The following is a 20,691-nucleotide window of genomic DNA, read 5'->3' on the forward strand; positions in this document are numbered from 1 at the left end:
TACGGGGTCGTCCATTTGGGACATGAGATGAGAAATTTCTTCTCCCAGCGAGCGGGGAGTCTGTTACCACAGGAAGTGTTGAGGCCAATACATTGTCAGCAGGATTCTCCGTCAGCGCGACCCTCCGTTTCGCCGGCAGCGCCTTAACGCCCGCGGATTTCCCAATGGCGTAGGGGTGCCGCAACGGTTGACGGAAAATCCCGCTGCCACCAGGAAACGGGCGCGGCGGGATTGCGAATCCCGCCCTGGGTGTTTTCAAGAAGCATTGGGTAGCACAGTGGTGAGCACAGCGGCTTCACAGCTCCAGGGTCCCGGGTTCGATTCCGGCTTGGGTCACTGTCTGTGCGGAGTCTGCACGTTCTCCCCGTGTCTGCGTGGGTTTCCTCCGGGTGCTCCGGTTTCCTCCCACAGTCCAAAGACTGTGCAGGTGGATTGGCCACGATAAATTGCCCTTAGTGTCCAAAAAAGGTTAATGGGGGTTACTGGGTTCTGGGGATAGGGTAGATACATGGGTTTGAGTAGGGTGCTCTTTGTAAGGGCCGGTGCAAACTCGATGGGCTGAATGGCCTCCTGCACTGTAAATTCTATGATTCTGTGATTTGGGGCAAAGGGAATCAAAGGATATGGGGGGGGGACAGTGGGCAGAGGTGAAATTAGGCTATTGCATTGGATGATCAGCCAAGATCATAAGAACTAGGAGCAGGAGTAGGCCATCTGGCCCCTCGAGCCTGCTCCACCATTCAATGAGATCATGGCTGATCTTTTGTGGACTCAGCTCCACTTTCCGGCCCGAACACCACAACCCATAATCCCTTTATTCTTCAAAAAAACATGAAAACATTGAATGAAGGAGGCTCAGCTGCATCACTGGGCAGGGAATTCCACAGATTCACAGCTCTTTGGGTGAAGAAGTTCCTCCTGAGCTCAGTCCTACTGAATAATGAACAGCAGAGCAGGCCCGACCGGCCAAGTGACATCCTGATCCTTTCTATGTTCCACTCGGCTGATCAACGCTAATCTCAGCGGAATTGAAGATGAGAAGTGAGAGAGAGAGAGATTACATGAATCCTGACAGATCGAGGGGCATGTTTTGATAGTGTGGTTCGAGCGGGTTTGGAGCTAGCAGCTGGTTCCAGATTGATGAATCGATTGATTTGCTGGAGACCCGCCCTGCCATTCTCCGCCCCCGACCGGCCGGCGTGGAACTGACATGGTCCTGCCGTTCGGGATACTAGCGTGGCGTCTGCGGACTACGTCCGTGGCCGCCGTGGTCTGGAGCGCGGCCGATTGGGGGTCTATTTTTAATGTCCAGCTCCACGGTCCGAGTGCACCATGGAGCGAGGCCGCTGGTGGCCGGCGCCCTGCACATGCGCTGCCTCCGACCCGGAAGCGCGGGGGCCCGTATCTGCAGCAAAAGCTGCTAGGTTTATGTCGGGTCCCTGCTAGCCTCCTGCAGGGTTAGGAACATGTGGCCCAACTGGCGTGAAAGTCCACAGTTTCTACGACGGCGTGGGGACATAGTCCCAAAAACAGAGAATCCAGCTCCAGATCTATCTCTGCCTTAAAAATATTCATTGCCCCAGCGTCCACCGCTCTCTGGAAAAGAGTTCCAAACACTCACGACCCTCTGAGAGAGAACATTCGCCTCATCTCCGTATTAAATAGGAGACCCTTTACTTTTAAACTGTGTGTGTCCCCGTTCTAGTCTCTCCCACGGGTGGGGGGGTGGGGAAACTATCCTCTCCACATCCACTGTCAAGTCCACTCAGGATTTTACATGTTACATAAAGATCACCTCTCCATTCTCCAATCCCCAATGGATTGAGGCGCAGCCTGTCCAACCCATCCTCATAAGATAACACCCTCCCACCAGCAGCGATACCTCCCCTACCCCGCGCCCCCCGGTATTGTTACGCCGCCCCGCCCCCCCCCCCCCCCCCCCCCCCCCCCCGCCAAATACTTTTTGTTCACTTCCTTCGTGTTGTGCTTGTGTGAGTTGACTGCGAGCCGGATTAATGAACATGAACGTGTCGCCGCACAGGACAGCGATGACCCGTCTCTGTGCCTTTGCAGGTGAGGAGGTAGTGGTGGCGACCACCCGTGTCGAGACCATGTTGGGGGACAGCGCTGTGGCCGTTCACCCGCAGGATCCCAGATACCAGGTAAGCCCACACTCAGCGGGGGGGGAGGGGGGGCTGGAGCTTGCGGAGTCGCCCCGGGACGCGAGGGAGGATGGCGCCACTTGCCGATTCTGAGTCGCCAACCTAATTGACACGGACTTCTGTCTTCTGCTTCCTTCCCGCTGCAGAATTTGAAAGGGAAGTTTGTCGTTCATCCTTTCTGTGACCGGAAGATGGCCATTGTCTTTGATGACTTTGTGGACATGGATTTTGGGACAGGTTAGGCCTCCAGTCCTCGCACCCTCTTCCCCCCCCCCCCCCCCCCCCCCCCCCCCAGTGAAATGCTTCTTCTGTTGTGACGCGGAAAGCGCGGGTACCAGGCTGCGCCCAGCAAGATCCCACGGACAGCGACGGGATCAGGCCCAGATTGTCCGTTTTTAGTGGCGTTGTTGCATCAGTTTCCACACGCAGCTCTGCCCCCACCTCCACTCTCCCGACACCGCCCCACCCTCTGCGTTATCGATCGGACTGCTTCTCCGCTATCCTTCGCCGAATGAGTAGAAAATTCCTCCGATTAAATATTGGGAAGACAAAGGTATTGACGCCGGCCTTTGCTGTCGCCCAACCCCAAAATTGTTTGTGACGTCGGTGTCATTTCTGACCCGCTTTCACGCACAGTCACTGAGTTGCTTATTCCCAAATCCATCACGGCCGCATGCCTCTATCCCTGTCTGCTGCCGAACCATTGGGCGAGTTTCTCCGTCCCGCTGCACCAGATTCCTGGTTCAGCACTCCGTCGGGATGCTCCGTTTCACCGGCTGGTCAATGGGGTTCCCCATTGTGGGGCAGCCCCACGGCGTCGGGGAAAACCCCCGGGCTGCCTGCCAAACGGAGAATCCCGACGGTGGAGAATTTTGCTCCCCTTGTTTCCTTGATAGCCGACTGCTGGTTTCTTGTGCTCCATGTCCTCTGTAAACCTCAGGTCGCCTAAAACTCTGCTGCCTGCGCCCTGACTTGTCCCTTTCCCCCCCATTGCCCAATAACGGCTCCCAGTCGAGCGGTGTCTGGATTAACATCCCTCTCAGGCCTCTTCCCCTCCCCATCTCTGTACTCTCCTCCTCCCATCACAATTCTCAGAGATAGCGCCGCTCCTCTAATTCCGGCCTCTTGAGCGCTCCGGATGTTTAACCGCTCCACCGCTGGCGGGCGTACCTTGAGCTGCCTGGGCCCCGAGCTCGGGAATTCCCCCCCCAAACCTTTCCAGCTCGCTTCCGTCCTTGGAGGCACTTCTTAAAACCTGACTGACCCAAGCTTTTTCCCACCCGCCCCAATATCTCCCGAATGTAGTTCGCAGTCATTTTTCGGAATGTCGGAGCCGGCCATTCGGCCCGTCGAGCCTGCTCCGCCATTCAATACGTTCATGGCTGATCAGACACTTCAATGACCCCACCCCCAACCAATCCCTTAGATCATTGGCATTTCAAAACCTGTCAATCACTGCTTTAAACTACTCGATGACTGAGTTTCCGCAGCCCTGTGGCCTAGACGTTCACAACCCTCCGAGTAAAGAAGATGTCTCTATCTAAGATGTCTCCTCATGCTCGTCCTAAATTTTATTTTGTAATGTTCCCCATGAGGCGACCCTGTTAAAGGGGTGATATCAGGCCGCTCAATTCCTTCCTCGTGTCTGTGGCGTTTCCGTTAAGTACATTCACCTCCGCTAGGCCCTGTGGTCACATTCTCACCACGCTCCAGGTAAAGAGGTTTCCTGAATTCCCTGTTAAACTTACGAGGGCGGCATGGCAGCACAGTGGTGAGCACGGCTGCCTCACAGCTCCAGTGTCCCAGGTTCGATTCCGGCCTGGGGTCACTGTCTGTGCGGAGTCTGCACTTTCTCCCCGTGTCTGCGTGGGTTTCCCCCGGGTGCTCTGGTTTCCTCCCACAGTCCAAACATGTGCAGGTTAGGTGGCTTGGCCAGGCTAAATTGCCCCTTAGTGTCCAAAAGGATAAGTGGGGCTACTGGGTTATGGGGATAGGGTGGGTGTGGGCTTGGGTAGGGGGCTCTTTCCAAGGGCCGGTGCAGACTCGATGGGCCGAATGGCCTCCTTCTGCACTATAAATTCTATGATTCTCTTCTCAAATTTGGATGAAGGATATCTGTTGGCCAGGCCATGGGAAAGAAATCCAGGAGCTTTATTGCTGGCCCGGGGGCTGAGAAGAGAGAGTAGGCCTCAGGCTTTATATCTCATCTTTTTAAAAAAAATAATTTTTATTAAAGGTTTTCATAAAATATCAATAACAAAATGAAAAACGAACCCAACAGGGTTAAGTACAAAACACAGTCCAGAAAAACAACCCTCCATACCCCCCTGCCCCCTGTACATAAATAACAAATTAACATTGACATCCCGACTTAATACAACAAATATATACACCCCCTCAGACCCTTCAGTGTAAATAACAAAAACGTAAAGTGCCCCCCCCCACCCGAGCTGCTGCTGCCATTGACCAATGTCTACCGTTCTGCCAGGAAGTCTAAGAACGGTTGCTGTCACATAAAGAACCCTTGTACCGACCCTCTCAAGGCGAATTTCACCCTCTCCAATTTAATGAACCCTGCCATATCGCTGATCCAGGATTCCACGCTTGGGGGCCTCGCATCCTTCCACTGAAGGAGAATCCTTCGCCGGGCTACCAGGGACGCAAAGGCCAGAATTCCGGCCTCTTTCGCCTCCTGCACTCCCGGCTCCTCTGCCACCCCAAATATTGCGAGCCCCCAGCCCGGCTTGACCCTGGAACCTACCACCCTCGACACCGTCCTCGCTACGCCCTTCCAAAATTCCTCCAGCGCTGGGCATGCCCAGAACATATGGATGTGGTTTGCTGGGCTCCCTGAGCACCTAACACACCTGTCCTCACCCCCAAAAAACCGACTCATCCTTGTCCCGGTCATGTGTGCCCTGTGCAGCACCTTAAACTATATGAGACTGAGCCTCGCGCACGATGAGGAAGAGTTCACCCTCCCTAGGGCATCTGCCCACGTCCCTTCCTCAATTTCCTCTCCCAACTCCTCCCACTTACCTTTTACCTCCACCACCGAGGCCTCCTCCTCCTGCATCACCTGGTAAGTTTCCGAGATCTCCCCCACTCCCACCCACCCCCCCGAGAGCACCCTGTCCTGTACTGTGTGTGGCCGTAGCCGCGGGAATTCCACCACATGCCGTCTGGCAAACGCCCTTACCTGCAAGTACCTGAAGGTGTTCCCCGGGGGGGGAGCCCGTGCTTCTCCTCCAGCTCACCCAGGCTCGCGAACTTCCCGTCCACAAACAGGTCCCCCAACTTTCGCATCCCTGCCCTGTGCCACCCCGCAAACCCTCCACCTGTTCTTCCTTGGGCGAACTGGTGGTTCCCCCGTAATGGGGTCCCTGCCGATGCCCCCACTTCCCCCCTGTGCCGCCTCCACTGCCCCCAAACTTTGAGGGCCGCCACCACCACCGGGCTCGTGGTATACCTCCTTGGAGGGAGCGGCAGCGGCGCCGTTGCCAGCGCCCCTCGACTCGTACCCACACAAGACGCTGTCTCCAGCCTCTTCCATGCAGCCCCCTCCATCACCCACTTGCGCACCATCGTCGCATTGGCAGCCCAGTAGTACCCACAGAGGTTGGGTAGCGCCAGTCCCCCCTATCTCTACTCCGCTCCAGGAACACCCTTCTCACCCTCGGAGTCCCTCGCGCCCACACAAACCCCATTATGCTCCTGTTAACCTGCCTGAAAAAAGCCTTCGGGATAAACACGGGGAGGCACTGGAACAGGAACAAAAACCTTGGGAGCACCGTCATTTTGATTGACTGCACCCTACCCGCCAAGGACAGTGGCAACGCGTCCCACCTCTTGAACTCCTCCTCCATTTGCTCCACCAGCCTTTAAAGTTAAGCCTATGCAGGGCCCCCCAGCTCCTGGCCACCTGGACTCCCAGATACCTGAAGCTCCTCTCCATCTTTTTTAGTGAGAGCTCGCCAATCCCCCTCTCCTGGTCCCCTGGATGAACTACGAACAGCTCGCTCTTCCCCATGTTGAGCTTGTACCCCAAAAAGTCCCCGAATTCCCTAAGAATCCTCATCGCCTCTGGCATTCCTCCCACCGGGTCCGCCACATACAGCAGCAGGTTGTCCGCATAAAGTGACACCCTATGCTCCTCCCCACCCCGCACCAACCCCCTCCAGTTCCTTGACTCCCTCAGTGCCACAGCCAGGGGTTCAATCGCCAGTGCGAAGAGCAGGGGGGGACAGGGGGCACCCCTGCCTCGTCCCTCGGTGCAACCGAAAGTACTCGGACCTCCTCCTGTTTGTGGCCACACTCGCCATCGGGACCTCATACAACAGCCTAACCCACCTGACAAACCCCTCCCCAAACCCGAACCTCTTCAGCACCTCCCACAGGTACCCCCACTCTACACTATCGAAGGCTTTCTCAGCGTCCATCGCCACCACTATCTCCGCCTCCCCCTCCCTCGCCGGCATCATAATAACGTTCAAAAGCCTCCGACATTTGCGTTCAACTGCCTCCCCTTCACAAACCCCGTCTGGTCTTCATGGATGATCTGTGGCACACAATCCTCAATCCTCGTGGCTAAGACCTTCACCAGCACCTTGGCATCTACATTTAGCAAGGAAATCGGTCTGTAAGACCCATATTGCAGGGGATCCTTGTCCCGCTTCAGGATCAAGGAGATCTGTGCCCGGGACATCGTCGGGGGCAAAGCTCCCCCTCCCTTGCCTCATTGAAGGTCCTAACTAACAGTGGGCCCAACAGGTCCATATATTTTTCTAGAATTCGACCGGGAAACCGTCTGGCCCCGGTGCCTTCCCCTCCTGCATGCTTCCTATCCCTTTGATCAGCTCCTCCAGCCCAATCGGGGCCCCCAGTCACTCTTCCACCTTTGGAAACCTCAATTTGTCCAGCAAGCGGCTCATCCCTCCCTTCTCCCATGGGGGCTCGGATCGGTACAGTTCCTCGTAGAAGTCCCTGAAGACCCCATTGATGCCAACCCCACTCCGCACCACACTCCCTCCCCAGTCCTTAACTCCCCCGATCTCCCTAGCTGCGTCCCGCTTCCGAAGCTGATGCGCCAGCATCCGGCTTGCCTTTTCCCCATACTCGTAGACCGCCCCCTGGGCCTTCCTCCACTGCACCTCCGCCTTCCTGGTGGTCACCAGGTCGAATTCGGCCTGGAGGCTGCGCCTCTTCCTCAACAATCCTTCCTTAGGCTCCTCCGCATACCTCCTGTCTACCCTCACCATCTCCCCCACCAGCCTCTCCCTCCTCGGCCTGACCCCTCCTCGGCCTGCCACGCGCCCGCACCCCACACCCGGCCCGTTCCCCACGGCGGCATACCCCCGTCTCGACTCTCCCCACTCGCTCCAGCTCCTCCTTGACCATAGCAACAGCAACTCTATTCCCCCCCCACCCCGGCTAGGACCAATCCTAGCTGATTTATTCCCCCCAGTGCACTTCCGCAAGTCAGCTGACTCCTGCTGACCCCGGCCACTCCCGCCTCTCCTTCGACTCCTCCCATTGTGTGGCACACCCTCCTCTCCGTTCCCCACCCACAGGCTCTCCCCCTCCCCCTTCTGTTCTAAGCGCGGGAAACAACCCTCACTTCCCCGCTCCGGCCCCGCCCCCTCCAGACTTCAGCGCGGGAAAAAGCCCGCGCTTTCCACCTGCCAGGCCCCGCCACCTCTGACGCAGCTCCTTTTTACAGGCCCGGTCCCCTCACCCCTGACTCGGGCCTCCCCCTCCCCTGTGGGGCCCCATCTCACCTCCAAGAGCCCCCCCAACCAACCCAACCAAAACAGTGCCCAACCCGCCCCAGCCACCCTCACCGACCCGAAAGAGAAAACCACAGAGAAAAAGAAACCCGGAGCAATACAAAGCCCCCCCCCCTCGAAACAAAAATAAACATAACATATCAACCGCAGTCCCCAATCGCCCATCCCGACCCTCAATCTGTGTCCAACTTCTCGGCCTGAACAAAGGCCCACACCTCCTCCGGAGACTCAAAATAATGGTGCCGGTCCTTGTAGGTGACCCACAGTCGCGCCGGCTGCAACATGCCAAACTTCACCCCCTTCCTGTGCAGCACCGCCTTCGCTCGATTGTACCCGGCCCTCCTCTTCGCCACCTCCGCACTCCAGTCCTGATATATTCGAACCTCTGTGTTCTCCCACCTGCCGCTCCTCTCCTTCTTGGCCCACCTGAGCACACACTCCCGATCGACGAACCGATGGAACCGCACCAGCACCGCCCGCGGAGGCTCGTTAGCCTTGGGCCTCCTCGCCAACACTCTATGGGCCCCTTCCAGCTCCAGGGGCCCCTGGAAGGACCCCGCTCCCATCAGCGAGTTCAACATGGTGACCACATAGGCCCCCACGCCCGGCCCCTCCAGCCCCTCTGGGAGGACCAGAATCCGCAGATTCTTCCGCCTCGACCGATTCTCCATCTCCTCAACTGCTCCTGCCATTTCTTGTGGAGCGCCTCGTGCGCCTCCACCTTTACCGCCAGGCCTAAGATCTTGTCCTCATTGTCAGAGATCTTTTGTTGAGCCTCTCGGATCGCCACCCCCTGGGCCGTCTGTGTCTCCAGCAGCTTATCAATAGACGCCTTCATCGGCTCTAGCAGGTCCGTTTTAATCTCTCTGAGGCAGCGCTGGATACCCTCCTGTTGCTCCTCCGCCCACTGCCTCCACGCTGCCTGGTCTCCGCCCGCCGCCATTTTGTCCTCCTTCCCTCACACCTTCTTCGGGTCCACCGCCACCTTTTTTGTCGCCCCGCTCCTGTTGAAGCCATATACTGACGGGGAGCGGTTATTAACTCCTTCCCACACCGGGAAACGTTGAAAAACTGCCCTTGGGGGCCCTGAAAAGAGCCCAAAAGTCAGTTTTTGTGGGAGCCGCCGAATGTGCGACTTAGCTCCGCTTAGCCGCAACCGGAAGTCGCGCTTTATATCTCATCTGAGAGACAACAGCTGCAACAATGCAGCCTTGCCTCAGCGATGCACTGGGAGCGCACTGGATTGCAGGCTGGGGGGTAAGGACCTGAATCCAGGACTAAATGCAGACAGATTATTCTCTTGTACTTCGATATCTGGAGATATTTGGGTGTGACCGCTGAGGAAGGTGGCCGGACGGCGCTCCGACTGTTGTAATGTTGCGTCCTTCTTTCAGGTGCTGTAAAGATCACCCCAGCTCACGACCAGAACGATTACGAAGTGGGTTTGAGACACGGTCTTGAGTTCATCAACATCATGGACGATAACGGCTATCTCATCAATGTTCCTGAGCCTTTCTTGGTAACTAATTTGTTTCTCCCCATCTCCCTGTAAAGATAAGGGGCGGGATTCTCCACTCCCGCGCCAAAGTGCCCACGCCGTCGTGAACGCCGTCGAGATTCACGACGGCGCGAAACGGCCCCGATCCCGACCGATTCAGGGCCCGGTAATGGGCTAGGAGCGGGGCCGCGTCATCTACACGCGCCAGGCCTTGTCGCCCATCCGGGCCTGAGAATAGCGGGGGTGCCGGAGAATCGCCATTTTGGGTGTCTCCGGCGATTCTCCGGCCCGCGGCCCGCGAAACTCGATGGGGCCGTTCCCGCCGCTTGGGAGAATCGCGGGAGGGCGTCGGACCGGCGTCCCGGGAAATTTTGGCGGCCCTGGCGATTCTCCCAACCGGCGCGGGAGTGGAGAATCGCGCCCGAGATTTGTGAAGGCTGCGTAAAAATATCTCTTTCCATTTCAGCAGACTCAAAACACTCCCAGGACAGGGACAGCACGGGGTTAGATACAGAGTAAAGCTCCCTCTACACTGTCCCCATCAAACACTCCCAGGACAGGTACAGCACAGGGTTAGATACAGAGTAAAGCTCCCGTCTACACTGTCCCCATCAAACACTCCCAGGACAGGTACAGCACGGGGTTAGATACAGAGTAAATCTCCCTCTACACTGTCCCCATCAAACACTCCCAGGACAGCTACAGCACGGGGTTAGATACAGAGTAAAGCTCCCTCTACACTGTCCCCATCAAACACTTCCAGGACAGGTACAGCACGGGGTTAGATACAGAGTAAAGCTCCCTCTACACTGTCCCCATCAAACACTCCCAGGACAGGTACAGCACGGGGTTAGATACAGAGTAAAGCTCCCTCTACACTGTCCCCATCAAACACTCCCAGGACAGGTACAGCACGGGGTTAGATACAGAGTAAATCTCCCTCTACACTGTCCCCATCAAACACTCCCAGGGCATGTACAGCACGGGGTTAGATACAGAGTAAAGCTCCCTCTACACTGTCCCCATCAAACACTCCCAGGACAGGTACAGCACGGGGTTAGATTCAGAGTAAAGCTCCTCTACACTGTCCCCATCAAACACTCCCAGGACAGGTACAGCACGGGGTTAGATACAGAGTAAAGCTCCCTCTACACTGTCCCTATCAAACATTCCCAGGACAGGTACAGCACGGGGTTAGATACGGAGTAAATCTCCCTCTACACTGTCCCCATCAAACACTCCCAGGACAGGTACAGCACGGGGTTAGATACGGAGTAAATCTCCCTCTACACTGATCCACCTTGTGACTTCTAATTCTTTGTATTCCCGCCTAATGCAGGGAATGAAGAGGTTTGATGCTCGCAAAGCTGTGCTGGAAGCCCTGATCCAGAAAGGGCTCTTCAAGGAGGTGAAGGAGAACCCAATGGTGGTGCCTGTCTGCAGGTATGGACCAGGCCCAAACCCTTAGAGAACGGGATAAGGTGTTCAGAAACGGTCATGTTTAAACAAAAATGAGGAAAGATCAGCCTAGCTTGTGAGGCGAGAGAATTCACGGTTTTGTGTGTTTTCAGAAGGATGTGAGACTGAGGCTGTGAAGAATGGGGTGCAGGTGATGGTCAGTTGGATTTGTGGGGAATAGGTGTCAAGCAGGCTTTGGGGTTTTAAACCCTCCCTGAAGCTGAAGAGCTCTCTGACATTATACCCTGTCAGTCGGAGACCACCCGCTGCCTCTTTTTGTGTTGGCTAGTCACAGGTCCAGGAAACTGGCCGCAGTGGCCACAGGTCCAGGGAACTGGCCGCAGTGACCAGTGGCCAAAGGTCCAGGGAACTGACCGCAGTGACCAGTGGCCACAGCTCCAGGGATCTGGCCGCAGTGACCAGTGGCCAAAGGTCCAGGGAACTGACCGCAGTGACCAGTGGCCACAGGTCCAGGGAACTGACCGCAGTGACCAGTGGCCACAGGTCCAGGGATCTGGCCGCAGTGACCAGTGGCCAAAGGTCCAGGGAACTGACCGCAGTGACCAGTGGCCACAGGTCCAGGGATCTGGCCGCAGTGACCAGTGGCCACAGGTCCAGGGAACTGACCGCAGTGGCCACAGGTCCAGGGAACTGACCGCAGTGACCAGTGGCCAAAGGTCCAGGGAACTGACCGCAGTGACCAGTGGCCACAGGTCCAGGGAACTGGCCGCAGTGACCAGTGGCCACAGGTCCAGGGATCTGGCCGCAGTGACCAGTGGCCAAAGGTCCAGGGAACTGACCGCAGTGACCAGTGGCCACAGGTCCAGGGATCTGGCCGCAGTGACCAGTGGCCACAGGTCCAGGGATCTGGCCGCAGTGACCAGTGGCCAAAGGTCCAGGGAACTGACCGCAGTGGCCACAGGTCATGGGATCTGGCCGCAGTGACCAGTGGCCAAAGGTCCAGGGAACTGACCGCAGTGGCCACAGGTCCAGGGAACTGGCCGCAGTGACCAGTGGCCACAGGTCCAGGGATCTGGCCGCAGTGACCAGTGGCCACAGGTCCAGGGATCTGGCCGCAGTGGCCACAGGTCCAGGGATCTGGCCGCAGTGACCAGTGGCCACAGGTCCAGGGAACTGACCGCAGTGGCCAGTGGCCTTTGAGGAGGGATTGAGGGGACTGGCCCTGTATTCGCTCGAGGTTAGAAGAATGAGAGGTGACCTCATTGAAGCCTACAAAATTCTTGCAGGTAGATGCAGGAGGAATGTATCTCCCAGTTGGGTGGGTGAGGGGGGGGGGGGGGGGGGGGGGGGGGGGGGCTAGATCCTGGGGGCACAGCCTCAGAATAAGGCCCTCGAGGACCGAGATTTACCACACGCAGAGGGTGGTAAATCTTTGGAATTCTCTGTCTGTGGAGCATGCTCAAGAATGGGATTGATGGATTTGGAGATGTTACAGATATCGCGAATGTGGTGTTAGTGCGTTGTGATGGGAGATCAGCAACGATACAGGTTCAAGGTACTGAGTGGCTGTCTCCCGCTCCCAAGCTGCACAGCAGGGTTACTGTAGACAAGAGCAGCGTTATTTTAATCCAGAAAGAATTAACTGCCGTGACTTTTTTTTTCAAATTTAGAGTACCCAATTATTTTTTTTCCAATTAAGGGGCAATTTAGCGCGGCCAATCCACCTACCCTGCACATCTTTGGGTTGTGGGGGCGAGACCCACCCAAACACGGGGAGAATGTGCAAACTCCGCACGGACAGTGACCCAGAGCTGGATCGAACCTGGGGCCTCTGCGCCAGGAGGCCGCAGTGCTAACCACTGCGCCACCGTGCTGCCCCCGCGACCTTTGCCTTGTTTGTTACCTTAATTTTAAACTTGAATAACCATAGAATCCCGACAGTGCAGAAGGAGGCCATTCGGCCCATCGCGTCTGCACCGGCCTTCAGAAAGAGCACCCCACCCAGGCCCACACCCCCACCCTATCCCCGCAACCCCACCTAACCTTTTGGACTAAGGGGTGATTGATCACGACCGATCCACCTAACCAGCAATAAGCACCCAGAAATTCCCCGTGGTGGGAACGGTTACGGCGTTGCCCAGGATCACCCGAAATAGGAGTGCGCCCATCGAGCCTGGCCGCCACTCAGTAAGATCATGGCTGATCTCACCACCTTCCTGCCCGTTCTCTCTCCACCATAATCCTGACTCGCGTTGATGAGCAATCTGTCTAACTAGGTGGGGTTGCTGCGTTCTGGGATAGGGTGGAGGTGTGGGCTTAAGTTGGGTGCCCCTTCCAGGGGCCGGTACAGACTGACTGGCCTCCTTCTGCACAGTAAATTCTATGATTCTATAACCCAACCTTGAGTACAGTCGACGACCCAGCTTCCAGTGGTCTCGGTGGCGGAGATTTCCAAAGATTCGTGACGCTCTGCAAGAAGAGATATCCGCCGAGTGGCCTTTTCCTGCTCTTTCTGCCCCCTCTCCCTCCGCCAAAATAACACGCAAAATGTTTCTCTTTCCGAATATACATCCCGTTCCCTCGTGAAAGGCCACGTTGAATCCGCCTCTAGCGTCACCGCAGGCTAGATTAGATCTGAGCTCACAGGTAGTCGGCCTCGGTTCCAAACACAAACGAGGAGGGCGCGGTTTAAGAGTGGGGGTGGGGGGAGCGCGCGCGTGGCGATCGAGGGAACTAAAAATCGTGTTCCCCCCACTTTCTCAGCCGTTCCAAGGACGTCGTGGAGCCCCTGTTGAAGCCTCAGTGGTACGTGCGCTGCGCCGAAATGGCTAAAATGGCGGCTGATGTGGTGCGGAACGGAGATTTGAAGATCATCCCTGAGACGCATCTGAAGACCTGGTTTAATTGGATGGACAACATCAGGTATGCGACCAAATGACGAGCCAAAATAGAGAGGTGTGTGGAGCTGGGCCAACTTGTGGTCTTCATGTTATGACAAGCGCGAGTGAGTAGTATGTCTATATGAGGTAAAATCTTTATTATTCGGCAGTGACGTCGTGGTATTGCCACTGGACTAGTGACACTCTGGGGACCTGGGTTCAAATCCCATCGAGGCAGCTGGTGGAATTTAAATTCAATCAATACAATCCGGAATATAAATCCCGTCTCGGTGAAACTATCATCGGTCGTCGTACAAATCCACCTGGTTCACTCGTGTCCTTTACAAAGGAAACCTTTAGCAGGATATGGGGGGGATCTTATTGAAACTTACAGGATACTGCGAGGCCCGGATAGAGTGGACGTGGAGAGGATGTTTCCACTTGTAGGAAAAACTAGAACCAGAGGACACAATCTCAGACTAAAGGGACGATCCTTTAAAACAGAGATGAGGAGGAATTTCTTCAGCCAGAGGGGGGGTGAATCTGTGGAACTCTTTGTCGCAGAACATAGAACATTCCAGCGCAGTACAGGCCCTTCGGCCATCGATGTTGCGCTGACCTGTGAAAACACTCTAAAGTCCATCTACACTATTCCCTTACCGTCCATATGTCTATCCAATGACCATTGGATCGTCAGCAGAAGGCTGTGGAGGCCAAATCACTGAATGTCTGTCAGACAGAGATAGATAGGTTCTTGATTAATAAGGGAGATCTTATGAGGAAAGGCTGAGGGACTTGAGGCTGTTTTCGTTAGAGAGAAGAAGGTTAAGAGGTGACTTAATTGAGGCATAGAAGATGATCAGAGGATTGGATAGGGTGGACAGTGAGAGCCTTTTTCCTCGGATGGTGATGTCTAGCACGAGGGGACATAGCTTTAAATTGAGGGGAGATAGATATAGGAGAGATGTCAGAGGTAGGTTCTTTACTCAGAGAGTAGTAAGGGTGTGGAATGCCCTGCCTGCAACAGTAGTGGACTCGCCAACACTAAGGGTATTCAAATGGTCATTAGGTAGACATATGGACGATAACGGAATAGTGTAGATGGGCTTTAGAGTGGTTTCACAGGTCGGCGCAACATCGAGATCATGGGGGATAAGGCAGGAGAATGGGGATGAGAAAATATCAGCCGTGATTGAATGACGGAGCAGACTCGAACGGCCTAATTCTAGTCCTATATCTTCCGGCCTTATGAAAACCTGCCGTCTTAACCCAGTCTGGACTGCGTGTGGCTCGGAAATGCCACTCAGTTCAAGGGCAATTAGGGCTGGGCAATACAAGCAGCGCACATCATGAATGAATTTTAAACAAGGAGTGGGGATTGGGTAGCTGCTGTTAATTAAAAATGTCAGGGGAGAGTTTGATTTACCAATGGGATAGTACTTGTGGCTCAGGAAATATTGAATACTGTTCCATTTACTGAAAATCTTCAACAGTAAATTAAAGTGTAACATAGTGCAGCGTACCAGAGCACAAGTTCCGGATAGTTTGTTAATTGGTTCCGGCTGGTCACGGGGGTAATCCCCAGTTAATGGGGAATTCCAGTTGGTGGAATACTCGGTTAACACTGGAGAGCAGGGCGTCCCCTGGGTCAGACTCTAACCCCTATCCCGGCAGCATCCCAAAGAATTTTCGGGAGTGAGTCTCCGGACGAGCGACTTCACAGAACCACGCAGTTGTTACGATGCGGCCGATCGGCCCCTCGCGTGGGTGCCAGCTGTCCGAGCGAGCACTTGGAACTCTCTGTGAGGCCTCGAGTCCGTCGAGGACCTGAGAACGTCGAGTCTGGTTTCTCCCTCGCTCTGTCGCCTTTTGTTTCGGTACAACGGTGTTCGGTTCTGAGAGCAAGTTGCCAGGATACCTTTAAATGGAATACGCTGATAGACCAGTAGGTGGCAATCACGCACTACTTTCCCTGGACGTCTGCTTCTGTTGGCGTGGGTAAGGCAATTTCCCCTGGCTCTATACAGTTACCCCCTTTTCCAGTTGGACTCCATTCTTCCTGGGGGGGAAAGAGAGTAGCGGCACTGTCACTGGACCAGTAACCCCGAGGCTCGGGCGAATGCTCTCGTGTTCAAATCCCACCATGGCAGTTGGTTGAATTTAAATTCAGTTCATAAATTCTGGCATATAAAACTAGTTTCAGTGACGGTGACCCTGAAACCAGTGTTGATTGTCGTAAAAACACATCTGGTTCACTAATGTATCCTTTAGGGAAGGAAATCTGCCGTCCTGACCCGGTCTGGCCTACATGTGACTCACGACCCCACGGCAATATGGTCGACTGAACTGCGCCCTCAGAAAGCGCCAAGCGAAACATTCAGTCCAAGGGGCAATTAGGGAAGGACAACAAATCCTTTTGCAGCCAGTGGCACAGACATCTAGAGAAACAATTTTTATTTTAAAAAAAAACCAAACCCACTTGCCCTGTCACCTTTAAAAATTGTTTGCGTTCGACCTCTCTTTGCTCCTGCGATCCCTTCAAAAAATGTCTCCTTTCTCGTATTACTTTGACGCTGCTTTTCGTATCCTTTGCAGGGATTGGTGCATTTCCCGGCAGCTGTGGTGGGGTCACCGTACCCCGGCGTACTTTGTAACAGTGAGCGACCCCTCCGTCCCAGCCGGAGAGGTAAGGCCCTTGGAAACAGGCCCCGCCAGACTAAAGTCTCAGGGTGTCCCAATGCTCTTTTCAGCCTGAGGTGTTTTGAAGTGTAGTCGCTGTTCCAGGGTGCTGAGGAGATTCACCCAGGATGTTGCCTGGTCTGGAGGGTTTCAGCTGTGAAGAGAGGCTGGTTAGGCCGGGGTTGTTTCTCTCAGAGCGGAGGGGGGGACCTGATTGAGGTGCGCCGTGCTTGCTGCCTCACAGCACCAGGTGACCGGTGTACGATTCGGCCTTGGGTCACTGTCTGTGTAGAGTTGCACGTTCTCCCCGTGTCTGCGTGGGTTTCCTCCGGGTGCTCCGGTTTCCTCCCACAGTCCAAAGATGTGCAGGTTAGTTAAGGGGGATAGTGGGGGGGGGGGTGAGTGGGGTACTCTTTCAGAGGGTCGGTGCAGACTCGATGGGCCGACCGGCCTCCTTCTGCACTGTAGGGCTTCTATGAGGGACGTAGGGTGGCTGTGAAGGAACTTTTGCTCTTTGTCCAGGGGTCAGTAACCAAGATGTACGGTCAGGGGTGGGAGATTTCGAGGGGATTTGAGGAAAAACATTGTCACCCAGAGGTTGGCGGGAATCCAGAACTGGCTGCCTGAGAGGGTGGGAAAGGTGGGAATCCTCACATTTCAGGCACATTTAGATGTGTCCTGGAAAGACCGTAGCATACAAGACGACGGAGCAAAGGTCGGAAAATAGGATTAGAAAGGGTCGGTGCTTGATGGCCGCCACAGACGCGATGGGCCAGAGGCCTCGTTGTGATGGGAGTCAATATGGAGGAACTGCTCCCTGTGGAGTCCAGAACGAAAGGGGCCTAATCTTAAAATTAAAGCCTGCTTGTTGAGGGGTAAAGTTAAGAAACACTTCTTCACACGATTGGGTGACACGTATCAAATAGTGCACAAACAGATGGGGTTTGGAGGGGGTCAGTAGGAATGTTGAAACAGAGGAAAAAAAATCTTTGTTCGGTAACCGTACGTTAGATTAGAAAACCAACGAGGCAGCGCTTTAAAAATCAGCCATGAGTTCTGACTCTGTTCAGTTCTGGTCACCCGATTATAGGAAGGATGTTGTGGAACCAGAAAGAGGGCAGAAGAGATTTACGAGGATGCTCCCGGGACTTGATGGTCTGAGTTATAAGGAGAGGCTGGATAGGCTGGGACTTCTTTCCCTGGAGCGTAGGAGGCTTATGGGTGATCTTATAGAGGTCCGTAAAATAATGAGGAGCATCGATAAGGTAGATAGTCAACATCTTTTCCCAAAGGTAGAGGAGTCTAGAACTAGAGGGCAGAGGTTTAAGGTGAGAGGGGAGAGATACAAGAGAGACCAGAGGGGAAATTTCTTCACACAGAGGGTGCTGAGTGTCTGGAACGGGCTGCCAGGGGCAGTGGGAGAGGCGGGTACAATTTTGCCTTTGGAAAAGCAGTTAGACAGTTACATGGGCAGGGTGGGTATAGAGCGATATGGGCCAAATGTGGGCAAGTGGGACTAGCTCAGTGATAGAAACTGGGTGGCATGGACAAGCTGGGCCGAAGGGCCTGTTTCCATGCTGTAAACATCTATGACTCTGAGTTAACCGAATGGTGGGACAGACGAGAGGGCCGAATGTCCTCTCCCTTCTCCCTCGGTGCCCCCAGTGGTGGACACAGTTGCACTTTGACTGAAGCCTCACCATCTTTACCCTTCTCCTAGGACGCTGACGGGAACTACTGGGTGAGCGGCCAGACACAGGAGATCGCCAGGCAGAAGGCGGCCAAGAAATTCAACGTCTCTCCGGATCAGATCTCGCTCCGACAAGGTGAGCCGTATGCCCATCGTTCCCTCTCTCCTCCACCCTCTTCCTCCCTCCTCCCCCGCTCTCCCAGCAGATGGTTGTATACGGCTCCGGGAGTTTCAGTCCTTCACCTTGCATAATAATCATTATAATAATCTTTATTGTCACAAGTAGGCTTACATTAACACTGCAATGAAGTTGCTGTAGTGGGCAGCAGGGTGGCGCAGTGGTTAGCACTGCTGCCTCACGGTGCTGAGGACCCGGGTTCGAACCCAGCTCTGGGTCACTGTCCGTGTGGAGTTTGCACATTCTCCCCGTGTTTCCGTGGGTTTCACCCCCACAACCCAAAGATGTGCAGGGTAGGTGGATTGGCCACGCTAAATTGCCCCTTGATCGGAAAAAATTAATTGGGCACTCTAAATTTAGAAATAAAAAATGAAGTTACTGTGAAAAGCCCCTAGTCGCCACATTCCGGCGCCTGTTCGGGTCACAGAGGGAGAATTCAGAATGTCCAATTCACCTAACAGCATGCTTTTCGGGACTTGTGGGAGGAAACCGGAGCACCCGAAGGAAACCCACGCAGACACGGGGAGAACGTGCAGACTCCGGACAGACAGTGACCCAAGCCGGGAATCGAACCTGGGACCCTGGCGCTGGAAGCACCAGTGTTAACCACTGTGCTACCGTGCTGCCCACATGTGTTGTCCCCCTGTTGAATACGCCCTCCAGCGTGATCTGTTCTTGAAAGAGCATATGTTGTCGAGGAGAATACTGAGATTCAGGCTACTAGACTAGAAGGGCTTGAGGTTCATAAGGAGGAGGTGTTAGCAATTCTGGAAAGTGTGAAAATAGATAAGTCCCCTGGGCTGGATGGGATTTATCCTAGGATTCTTTGGGAAGCTAGGGAGGAGATTGCTGAGCCTTTGGCTTTGATCTTTAAGTCATCTTTGTCTACGGGAATAGTGTCAGAAGACTGGAGGATAGCAAATGTTGTCCCCTTGTTCAAGAAGGGGAGTAGAGACAACCCCGGTAACTATAGACCAGTGAGCCTTACGTCTGTTGTGGGCAAAATCTTGGAAAGGTTTATAAGAGATAGGGTGTATAATCATCTGGAAAGGAATAATTTGATTAGACATAGTCAACACGGTTTTGTGAAGGGTAGGTCGTGCCTCACAAACCTTATTGAGTTCTTTGAGAAGGTGACCAAACAGGTGGATGAGGGTAAAGCAGTTGATGTGGTGTATATGGATTTCAGTAAAGCGTTTGAGAAGGTTCCCCACGGTAGGCTACTGCAGAAAATACGGAAGCATGGGATTCAGGGAGATTTAGCAGTTTGGATCAGAAATTGGCTAGCTGGAAGAAGACAAAGGGTGGTGGTTGATGGGAAGTGTTCAGACTGGAGTCCAGTTACTAGTGGTGTACCACAAGGATCTGTTTTGGGGCCACTGCTGTTTGTAATTTTTATAAATGACCTGGAGGAGGGCGTAGAAGGATGGGTGAGTAAATTTGCAGATGACACTAAAGTCGGTGGAGTTGTGGACAGTGCGGAAGGATGTTACAAGTTACAGACGGACATAGATAAGCTGCAGCGCTGGGCTGAGAGGTGGCAAATGGAGTTTAATGCAGAAAAGTGTGAGGTGATTCATTTTGGAAGGAATAACAGGAAGACAGAGTACTGGGCTAATGGTAAGATTCTTGGCAGTGTGGATGAGCAGAGAGATCTCGGTGTCCATGTAAATAGATCCCTGAAAGTTGCCACTCAGGTTGAGAGGGTTGTTAAGAAGGCGTACGGTGTGTTAGCTTTTATTGGTAGAGGGATTGAGTTTCGGAGCCATGATGTCATGTTGCAGCTGTACAAAACTCTGGTGCGGCCGCAATTAGAGTATTGCATGCAATTCTGGTCACCGCATTATAGGAAGGATGTGGAAGCATTGGAAAGAGTGCAGAGGAGATTTACCAGAATGTTGCCTGGTATGGAGGGAAGATCTTATGAGGAAAGGCTGCGGGACTTGAGGCTGTTTTCGTTCGAGAGAAGAAGGTTAAGAGGTGACTTAATTGAGGCATACAAGATGATCAGAGGATTGGATAGGGTGGACAGTGAGAGCCTTTTTCCTCGGATGGTGATGTCTCGCACGAGGGGACATAGCTTTAAATTGAGGGGAGATAGATATAGGACAGATGTCAGAGGTAGGTTCTTTACTCAGAGTAGTAAGGGCGTGGAATGCCCTGCCTACAACAGTAGTGGACTCGCCAACACTAAGGGCATTCAAATGGTCATTGGATAGACATATGGAGGATAAGGGAATAGTGTAGACGGGCTTTAGAGTGGTTTCACAGGTCGGCGCAACATCGAGGGCCGAAGGGCCTGCACTGCGCTGTAATGTTATATGTTCTAGAGCAGACGTAGAAAGAATTGTCACGCTTCCTCTTGTGAGTGGGTGTGGTTATTGATGCTGAAACAATCTG

At 54.2% G+C, this 20,691-nt stretch overlaps 1 protein-coding gene across 3 annotated transcripts in view; it reads left to right on the forward strand.

The window, feature by feature from the left end:
• Positions 1 to 20,691, forward strand: part of vars1 (valyl-tRNA synthetase 1) — a 112,599-nt gene that overhangs the window by 28,253 nt on the left and 63,655 nt on the right. For all 3 annotated transcript variants that reach the window (XM_072475740.1, XM_072475742.1, XM_072475741.1), the window contains exons 13-19: positions 2,074 to 2,162; positions 2,309 to 2,399; positions 9,343 to 9,467; positions 10,786 to 10,889; positions 13,629 to 13,787; positions 16,340 to 16,430; positions 18,144 to 18,249. In XM_072475740.1, the coding sequence (XP_072331841.1) occupies positions 2,074 to 2,162; positions 2,309 to 2,399; positions 9,343 to 9,467; positions 10,786 to 10,889; positions 13,629 to 13,787; positions 16,340 to 16,430; positions 18,144 to 18,249 (765 nt within the window). The remainder of the gene's footprint in view (positions 1 to 2,073; positions 2,163 to 2,308; positions 2,400 to 9,342; positions 9,468 to 10,785; positions 10,890 to 13,628; positions 13,788 to 16,339; positions 16,431 to 18,143; positions 18,250 to 20,691) is intronic.

Source organism: Scyliorhinus torazame, chromosome 14, assembly GCF_047496885.1.
Source record: "Scyliorhinus torazame isolate Kashiwa2021f chromosome 14, sScyTor2.1, whole genome shotgun sequence".
Lineage (NCBI taxonomy): Eukaryota > Metazoa > Chordata > Chondrichthyes > Carcharhiniformes > Scyliorhinidae > Scyliorhinus > Scyliorhinus torazame.